Genomic DNA, 10,732 nt, shown 5'->3' on the forward strand with positions numbered 1-10,732 from the left:
CTCCATAAATAATTTATCACTTATCAAAGATGACCAAACCATATAACACTTTTATAATGTTGCCTATTATATATGACCATTAGAGTTTTATATTAGTTTCTATACTTCCTAGAATATTAATGTTGGATAGTTTCCTTATTCTTAAAGCACGCAATGGCTCACATTTATCAAGGACTTTAGTCCAGAAAACCTTCCTTCCACTTGGCATAGCATCTTGAACTTCAGCTTGAAATGATTGTTTTATAGATGAATTGAAACCACATTTCTGTGGGGGAAAATACTTTAAATGGTTGATTGTTCTCATTTTTGTTTTAATCTGAAAATGGTTTCTACAAAGATATAACAAAACCATGAAAGAATTAATGACTTCTTAGAACAAGAAAATTATTTGTTAATAAACAATGGAAAACATGTTTTGTTCAGGGTTGTCATTATCACACTGGTGCTATTTAAATAATCAAGTGACATTAAAGGAAAGAAGCCTGCGTCAGAGAGCAGTGATTCAATGGGCAGGGTCATGTGCACCTGAACAGATAATAGATCTCCTTGCCCTGACTGCACCTGCCATAGCTGCTTTTATTCCCATTTCAGTGGAGAGATTTTTAAAATGAAAAATAATATTTTAACAGTTGAAGAAAAATGTAGACACTTTCCATAAGCAGACTGAATCTTCTGTAGTAAGAGGGAATTTGTTGCTGACTATAATTAAAACTGAGTCATTATATAAAGATCAGACTGTTCTTTGCATGAAAACAGGAAGAACTAGACTCTGGAATGTTTTATGTGGACTTTGGCCAGATAACAACTGTCTTTGTTCATGACCTTTGTGGACAGTTTTATATCTACAGAAAGTAAAGTCTATACCACTGACCACACATTCATGAGTGTTCAAGACCAGTATTCTGCCAAATGAATGATACCGTTTGTGTCAGCAGCAAAAACCTGTACTTTGATTTAAGAGAAAAATGCAAAATTACTTGAGAACCTTTAGATTTTATATATACGTATATATGTATGTATGTATGTATCAAGAATAAGTAGCAAAAAAAATCATTTAATGAAAAATGACATCCATTTCCCACATGGGTATAAATCCTCTTCTCGCAGCTTATCCGGATGCCCTCTTAATGCACAAGCTATCAAAAAAGTCAAGGTCTCTGAGGAACTAATGACCATCAAGCTCAAAGCAACTGGGGGTAAGTCACCATCTCAATCAAGGTCTAGGCACTGGATCCCACTGACCTCTTTAAACAAAAGTATACACTGTATTAAAGCATACTTTCAGTGGTGAAAAACAAAAGAGTTTCCTTAGCTTTAAGCCAAAACCATAACCTATCTCTGAAATTATTCTCCATGTCTCCTCTACTATTCAATAAGGCTTTCCTGCAAGAAAAGGTATGAAATGGCACAGAGATAAGTTGAGAGACACACTAATCGTGTCCTTCAGTCTTTTCAATGACAGTTTTTCTCCCAGGAGCATATATGTACCTGCATGTACATGTGTGTACATGTGCATATCTGTGTTCATTCATATGTGTTTCCAGTGTATGTTGCCATAAATTTTCAATAAACACAATTTCTGGCATTGGTATTTGAACCTTTAATTGTTTTCTGTTTAAAGACAGATGTTTTACGGTGACTCTTGGTGCCCTAGTATCTGTATCTATATCTGTGTCTCTACCTAGTACTTAGTGTCAGTTTCCTGTCAGTATGAGGATGTATTAATTCTGAGTTCCCTAGGAGGCTCCCATTGTTATTTTGGTCCTTGAATAGTTTTCAAATGTTTCTTTCAGCATTGTTTCAGGTTCTCTCGGCCTTACTCCTTTCCACTCAAAGATCTTCCTAAAGCATTAAACACACCATGGCAAAGCAGTACTGTGCTTCTGAATTATATATGATGTTGTCTTTGGTACGTGATTAGAACTGAACCACAACCATTTTCTTTTCATTTTTGCTGCAGGGGAGGGAAGCCCAGGCCTCTTGCATGTTGAGTGTTCACTCTCCTGCTGTGCTCAAGCTGAGCACCTTTAATTGTTCTCACATTTCTTTTCTGAAAGTCTTTTGCTTATTTTAATGCAAATATTGGATTTTAAATGGGAGATGTCTGGAAAGAAAAGCTCTCTTGAGCCGCCTATTACTTCCTACTTAGGAAGTACTTCAACTGGATTACCTACAACATCCTGTAGGTGCTTCTCCACTCCCAGGCTGCCCACTGCTAAGACCTTCAGAAAGTCAAAGGTTAAGCCCCTAGATGTTAGGGACAGACCAGCTACCTCCACTGTTTCTAGCACCCAGATGCTAAGCAGCTGAGCTTTGCCTAGAACTCTGGCTGTTTCTTAGAAGTATCTCATTCCTCCAGTATGTCTCCATCAGTGAAATTAGGACACTTTAATGTGTTTTTATCTATATATCACCTTAGCCCTATGTGTGTGTGTTTTATATATATGGGGTAAAGTGCACAAACCTCACCAAATAAATATATAATAGAGTATTTGTATATTTTCTTTGATCTATAGCAATGCCAAGCTAGTCTGACATTCTACCAACAACTTAAAGGAGCACCATTGGCATGCATTTCATTATGCTTCCAAAAACACATTAGTCATCTGTGAGTAGAGGTGACATTACAAATCCTGCCCCATCCCCCACAACTTCTAAGCCGCCAGTGGTTTCTAAACCACAGATCGTATTAGCCATATATGTACAGACCTGTGCTGCAGTTTAATTTATAAATTAGTCACAGTAATAGATTATCAACAAATAATAAAATAGAACAATTATAGCAACTTACTATAAATCCAAATTTTAGGAGCTATTTCTGGAAATTTCTCTTGAATATATTCCATCTAAAGTTGAGCATGAGGAAGGCACATCATAGATAACAGAGGCCTTGAGTAAGGTTATAAGACATTGCTCTGGTACAGAGAAACATGTTTGAATTCCAGCTCAGATATTTAGTTTCCCATCTGTAGAGTGAAAGAAGGAGTGATTGTCTCATGAGACATATGAATTACTGCTTGGTAGTTCAAAGTGAAATTCAAGATATGAGTCCCCTTGTGAGCCTCACTTTGTGGGAATGAGGTCCACTGGAGGAAAGGAGGTTGTTCTGGCTCTGTGTGGAGAGGTTCAATATCTCACTGGAAGTCGATAAGTAATGTACTTACTAAAAAAGTACAAAGATACAGACCAAATTTAACAATGCTGCTAAAATACCTCCCACTTCTCAGAATTGATAATATATTAGCCCCTTCATTTATTAATTTGATGAGAATTATAGAGAGCCAGATTAATAGCAGGCCCTGTCAGAATAGTTGATTTATTTATCATTTGTATATGCCTCCCTCCTCTCTCCTCCCTTGAAACCCTTCACATACCCTCCTTACTCTCTTTCAAATTTATGGGAGTTTATGAGTCAGTTCTCCCCTCTTGTTAATGCTACTGTCCTGCATACTCCAAGTGAGTTGTCTCAGCCCATTAACCCTCCACAGGAATATTGCTATTCTGGGTGCTGTGGCATCTTATTTTTTTATGTGGACTCTAGGAGTCAAACTCAGGTTGTCTGGCTTGCTCAACAAGCACTTAATACCTACTGAGTCATGTTTCTCACCCCAATCACCTTTTTTTAAGCTCTCTTCCCATGGTCATACTTCCCCGCCAATAAGCTTAAGGAACCATTGTTATTGGAAGTCTTCCCATCACACACCATTGACTAAGTAGCTGTGCCCTTGTTAGTCAGCTTTCCAATGTGATTTTAAATGACTTGAAATCCTGAGGTTAAAAGAACTGAGATTTGGGTGGGCTCACAACATTGGAGGTCCCAGCCATGACCACTGATGAGGCAGCATATCATGGTAACAAAATGTGCTAGAGCAAAGCCACTCGCTTTATAACCATGAAGCCAGGAAAGATATGGCTAGTATTCTGTGACCCCTTTAAAGCCTCCAAATACCTAAAGTCCTCCTACAGGGTCTCACCTCCTAACATCTACACAACCTCCCCAGAGCATTAACCTAGAGACTATGCCTTAACTCATGGACCCTTGGACTTCAGACAAGAACCAAACTATAGCAGCCATCTTCATTAACAGTGAATATCAGGGAAACATAACCTTAACTGAATCCCATTACCAATCTCTCACTTAGAAGTACTTCTCAAAAGCATTCCAGAACATAGCCAAAATTGGACGTTTAATCATCCTACTGCAAATGTCTGGTCCCTATTCCTTCCTATGGTGAAGGTGTCCCATTATAACTATACCACCTGTTATAGCAAAATTCACCATAGCTTCTTCCTTCTCATTTATTCCAATCTGTCATAAATCTAGCAAATTCTGCCTGCACATTACATTTTGAATCCATCTCTTTCCCTTACTTCTTATCACATGGTCATGTATTGCGGACTAACACCTAATCAGGACTCCAGGAATAATCATTCTGCATCTTCTAGCTTCTGCTCTGTCTCACCATCTGTTGCTTCTCCACAAAAACCCAGATGTATTTTTTAAGGTCAGCCAGATTGTTGGAGATGCAGCTCAGCAGGGTAGCACTTGTGCTGAGTGTACAGGGCTGTACATTTGATGTCTAACACTTTGTGAAAAGAGAGAAGGAAGGAGGAGAGAGGGAGGAAGGAGGAGGGGGAGGGGAGGGAGGGAGGAGGGAGGAGGGGGGAGGAGGGGGGGAGGAAGGCTAACAGAGAATACAGATAGAGGGGGAGAGATCTCAGCAACTTTCTTCCTTAAAATCATTCTGTGGATCCTACTTCAGATCCCATGAGGTCCCCATGACCCATTCCTGTAGTGTACCTTCTTACATGGCTGGGCACACCCACTTCTCTACCTGCATCCTCGTGCTTTCTGTTCTCTCACTGGGACGCTCATCTTGTTCATATCAACTGCCCATGTCTCAATTATGTGCCTTCTCAGTTTTGAAGTCACAGTGAGGGGCCTTACAATACTCAGCTTCTGCAAAATACTTCAAAACTCTTCATACTTTTTGCCTGTGTCACCTTACCATTATTTGAAAAAATACTTGAAGTAAGATTATAGAAAGGAAAAACGCTGTGTCAGAAAAATATAGTAAGGGGACTTTTCACTTGCTCAATCACAGAACTGCCAAATGCTGACAGTACTCAAATGCATATTCCTTCTTCCCTAGCCACCATCTGTTATCTCCTGAGAGAAAACTGATCTCCCTACAGATGTGTGATGCTTAGACACTCAGCAGAGTTCCCTAGGTATCATGGTCCTCTTCCCACGGGAGCATCACAGTTACATTAGTATGGGCCTTTGTGCCTGTCCACTCTACTGTGCAGCTGTGTCAAACTGTTGCTTCCTATTCAGACTGATCTAGAAATATCTTGGTTGTCTTCTTTTCTATTGAGTGTCAGAATCCAGTGTGAAATCAGTCTATCAGTCTGTTGCACGTTTTCTTTTTTTCTCCCTGGCATGCGCATGCATGCGCACGCGCACACACACGCAGTTAAAAATAGATATCTTTTACGAGGGTCATCCACATCATTATTGGCGGTGGGAAAGTGTCTGGCTTGTTTCAGCATCAAGCTTTTGTGAAGTCCAGCTGTGCACATATTGTGAGTGCATGCCATGTGTACCTTCCTGTTTTAGGCATGCGCTTGGGAATGAAATTGCTGGGTCACAGAGAACGTGAATGAACCTTTACCTTCAGTAGATACCTTACTGCGTCTTCAGTTGTTATAAAGAATGTTTGATGTAGGTAATTTGTACAGAACAGAAATCTACTAGGCTCCTGGTTTGGGAGGATGGGAAGACCAAGAACATGTCACCAGCATCTGTTGGGTATCTGGTAAGGGAGAGCCCTGCTCTGGTGCCTGACAGCATAGTGGAGGGTATCATATGGAACAAATGTGCTTGTTCCATTCTCTCTTCATAAAGAGTTGCTGATGTCACCACAGGGACCCTACTCATGACTCTACCTAATCCCAATCACTCCTTAAGGATCCTGCTCCAGCCATTAAATATGACATCAGAAGTTAAGTTTTGATAACATAAGCTTTTAGGGGACATGCCTGAGCATTCACATCAGGTTATGGACTATTCGCTCAGAAATTCACTACAGAAGCTTAGTCCTGGTAAAATAATTGAAAATGCTCCTATAAAATTCTCTTGAACTAGTATGCAGCAGGTTGTACTCATTCCTCTCTGTTGTCAGTATAGTATAGACCCATTTCTCCAGACTGGTGAGATCAACTGCAGAGCAGGCTATGGCACTCTTCTACCTTTCCCAGACTTTCACATGTGTCAAATGTATTCCCACCCACTGCACAATGGTGGAAACTAACACCTGTTCACTGGACACTATCTCAGGGTCTACATTTGATTTAAATTATTCTCACACATAGATGCGATGCATTTTTCACAGAAATTAAAGTCCAAAGATTAGTAACTGACCAAATGCAAGAGCAACACTCAAACAGTATTCTTTCTCCTAAATTACATGTACTACCTTGACAAGAGCATGCATAGAAATCTATTCTGTGTTTCTGGTCTCCACATCATCTGCTGGGCACCACAGTTCTGCCTCTAGGCATGGCTCCGAAGGGTCACCTCAACTAAACAGATATTTAATTGCTGGGCATCCCTTGTGACCTCACTGTCCTTGCAGTGTCTGTATAAGACATTGCATGAATTTGAACACTGTTAGTTCATTTAATTTTTGCCAAGTTATTTTCATTTTAGAGTACAATGGGACATGCTGTAAGGGCTGTAATGAGGGTTTACTGGGTCTTGTGGGGCACAGTGGAGTCACCTGAAAGCTGGTACTTTTCCACTCTATTTTCTTAGCATCAAATTCCAAAACTACTTTCTTTTTTTCAGAATCCTAATATAGTCTGGGTTAAAAAAATCTAAACTAAGGTCTCATATCTAAACATAAATTAACCTGCCAATGCCCTTGTCTTCTGTTTTCAATGTGATCTGTTGACTCTTCACAGGTATTGAGGGTGATGAAGAAATTAGGCATCTGGATGAAGAAATAAAGGAACTGAATGAATCCAACCTTAAAATTGAAGCAGATATGATGAAACTTCAGACCCAGGTTAAAAACCACTAATTAGTTATTTCTAAAGTGATTATGATCTCTAGTGGGTACAAAACATTGACCTTCCCGATTCTTGCATCTGAAGCATTGCTAACACCATAGAAAACTGTGTTCCTCTGTCAGGCACTTACTGTAAATCTTGAATGAGTGGCTCATGCCTGTGGCTATTGACTCAGCAGCAGCAGCAGCCGCAAGAGCTACTCCTCCTTTACCTGGCTGGCTTAGAATCCCCATTCATGAGCAAATAAAGCAGATGGCTCTGCAGACTCCAGTAGAGTATGCAGTGCTTTGTAGAGAACTGTGTAAAAAGGATAGAGTCCTTAGTTTTAGTAAAAATGCAAATGTGACATTAAACTTTTTAAATATAATTCTTCTAGAACAGTGGTGTTTATGCTAAAAGCAGATCTTATACAATATTTTATATAAAAACTCCAAGGAATCTCTAAATCTAGACCACTGGGAAATAAAAGTTCATTCAATCTAGGATTTTTAAGATGCTAACACAAATTCTGTTATTGTGGAAGTAGCTTGGTGGTAGATTGTTTGCCTATCCATTGCAAGACTCTGGGTTCAATCCGCAGTATCTCAAAAAGCAAAAAAATAACCGATTGCAAGAAGTTAAAAGTGGGAAAAGGAAACCAAGCAGAGCGCACAGGGTCCTTCATGCTGCTTCTCCCATTTGCCCTCCTTCCTTACTCCTAAAGTGAAGGCTTCTTCCCATTGCTCTCTGCAGTCCTCACCTAAGCAGTTCAGTGCCTCTGAATTAGTTTCTTCATCTCATCTTCTGAATGCCACAGAAATCCTCGAGAGGAGCTTGATGTTTCCCTTTGGAAAGCATGAGGCTCCCCTTAAAACCATTAGTGAGGAACACATAGCCTCTTCTTCATGGATCTTGATCTCAGTGGGGAAGCCAAACAGTAAAGTGTGTGTGTGTGTGTGTGTGTGTGTGTGTGTGTGTATGGGTGTGTGTGTGTGTAATCTGATGCCATAAGAAAAGGGGATTTAATATTAAATAGGATGACTGGGCCTCAAGAAAAATGAAATGTGTCAGCAATGGTGTAGACGTGAAGGAGATAGCCAACTGTGATGAGGAAGATTGTTTTGGACAGACTAGAGCAAACCCATAATCATAAGAAATGTAGAGATTTAAGTAATAGAGAAATATGTCTGGAGGTAATACAGCTGAATGGGGCAAATTACAGAAGGGTATCAGAGATGACACAGGGCTGTTCATGTAGAATGACCTAGTCGAGGTTGATGGCCTTGGCATTTACTTTGACGGAACGAGGAGCCTCTGAAGCGTTTGGGCTTTAAGAGTAATTCAGTCATCCTTGATGTAAGTTCTAACATGACCTGGAAAAGTCTAAACTTGGTGGTGTATCGATGAGGACCAACGAGAGACTATGCAGAGCAAAGGTGACACAAGGTCACCTGTGAGAAGTGATAGCATCACACCAAATGGCTGGGTCTAGATGGCCACAACATAGGTGAATAGTAGCCTCATCCTGCATATTTTACAAGAAGTTCTTAGTGAACTTGAAGTGCAAGGACAAGAACCTTGAATCTGGGCAACATTCAGGTTGTCAATCACTGTAAAAGAGAGACCTGGTACTGGAGCGAGAATTGGGAAAATAGCAGATTCAATCTGGGGCATATTGACTTTAAACCATGTACAGAAGTTATACCTGCAATTCATGGAAAAGTCTGTGTCAAAAGTACAAATCCGAAGGCGTGAATCCAACACTTACAGCACAAAGGCTGGGCTGAAGTTTGGGATGGAAGCACCCCTTGGCATCTATATCTAGCCTCAGGTTTCCCCCAGAGACCTTTTATAAGCCTCTATCTCTGCTTCTCATGTCACTGCTTCTGTTCTAGATAACATCTATGGAGAGCAACTTGAAGACCATAGAGGAGGAGAACAAGCTTATAGAGCAGAGCAACGAGAGTCTACTGAAGGAGCTGGCAGGGCTTAGCCAGGCTCTCATCTCCAGTCTTGCTGACATACAACTTCCACAGATGGTAAGACCGAGAGCAAGGCTCTGCTGCCCCATCATCTACCTCATTGTCTTTGTGGCTGTGTCAGCAGTCACCTACCCCCGCCCGATTCGTTCTCATACTCAATGATTTCGCCATCTGAAAACATGTTAGATACGCATATTCAGATGATTTAAGGCCAGTGACATTCCAAAAGGCCAGGACTCTTTAAGGATGAAGGTTTGCTTGAAGCTATTTTATAAAGTTGTATGAAAGCTGGATGCCAGAGCTCACTCACTGAAAATATGTTTCCAAACAGATGATTCTCTACATCCCTCAGCACTATCTACTCAACTCAGGAACTATAACATTCCCAATAAACTCATTGTGAAACATAGAATGCATCCGTATCTCCTATCCTTTATGCTGTATCCCTTAGTCCTTATTCATAAGTATGCAACTATTTAGAATGCACAAAATGTTTATTCTACATTTTTGCAAATATAAATCAGTCTTTGGAGATGGAGGTACATTTGCAGGAAACTATTTTGCTGATGCTGTTAATTTCCTCAGAGCCTATATACTTACACCAAAATTACTAGTTAGCACATAAGAGGGCTTAAGGCAACAGAAAAGTAATAAAAATATAGTTGAGTTTTATTTAAAATACTAAAATTCTCAATTTATCCAACTTGCTAACACAAAGTCTTTACCTCACTCAATCCTAAATGGTTTTGACATGTCTCCCCCACCAAAAAAAAATAATAATAATAATAATAACTTTAGTTTATGATTATTGGGTATTATCATCTTTCTTTTTCCTATTTTTCTTCTTCAAATGTATGTTTCTTAGGATTTTCTTCTTTGTCAGTGCCACAGCAATTACTGACACAGATAATTGTACCTAACTATCATCCAAGAGCCATGCAAGGCGCTGTAGCAGTGACTGCGGGCTGATCACACGAAAGCTCCCTAACCACAGCGGAGAAAGGCATGGCTCAGCCTCCATCACTGGTCAAGAGTCATAGCTGGCCTGCGTCAGGGGGCTGTGGGACAATAAACGTCCTAATGTAGTCTTTATGCACTCTGCCACCAGATTCTTTGTCCAGTTGCATGTTATTATAGGAAACACAGGCACAGCAGAGACAGAAACTGAAAGGGAACAATCGCAACTAGCTAGTGCGCATACTCCAGACCTGACCAGTGCTGGACACACAAAGTCATCTGGATCTAAAAGCTGACTTTCTAAATGGTACTGATAGTAATCATTTTCCGTATGCCATAGCTATTTACTCATTTTTAAGTCCTTCTTTCCAAGTACCTTTTGGGTAAATAAGTAATTTGCCATGGGTTTTCAAAAAGGTGGGAACGTGGAGGCACCCTACATGGCAGGGGAATATTCCCTTTTGTCATGCATTCCCTCCCTCTTGTGCATTCAGTTTACACACAGCTAGTATGTACCCATTATAAAACATACTACAGGGCTGGAGAGATAGCTCAGCAGTTAAGAGCACTGGTTGCCCTTCCAAGGGACCCAGGTTCAATTTCCAAAACCCATGAGGCAGCTCAGGGCTGTTATTCCAATTCCAATATATCTGACACCCTCTTCTGGCCTCCACAGGCACAAAGTACATATGTAATGCACAGATAAACATATATAAAGCATCTTTATACATTGTGTCTGT

At 40.2% G+C, this 10,732-nt stretch overlaps 1 protein-coding gene across 1 annotated transcript in view; it reads left to right on the forward strand.

Moving 5' to 3' along the window:
* St18 (ST18 C2H2C-type zinc finger transcription factor) overlaps positions 1-10,732 on the forward strand; it is a 112,330-nt gene that overhangs the window by 99,657 nt on the left and 1,941 nt on the right. Inside the window, exons 19-21 of the mRNA XM_032906474.1 lie at positions 1,108-1,196; positions 6,967-7,070; positions 8,949-9,092. Of these exons, the coding sequence (XP_032762365.1) occupies positions 1,108-1,196; positions 6,967-7,070; positions 8,949-9,092 (337 nt within the window). The remainder of the gene's footprint in view (positions 1-1,107; positions 1,197-6,966; positions 7,071-8,948; positions 9,093-10,732) is intronic.

Source organism: Rattus rattus, chromosome 1, assembly GCF_011064425.1.
Source record: "Rattus rattus isolate New Zealand chromosome 1, Rrattus_CSIRO_v1, whole genome shotgun sequence".
Classification (NCBI taxonomy): Eukaryota; Metazoa; Chordata; class Mammalia; order Rodentia; family Muridae; genus Rattus; species Rattus rattus.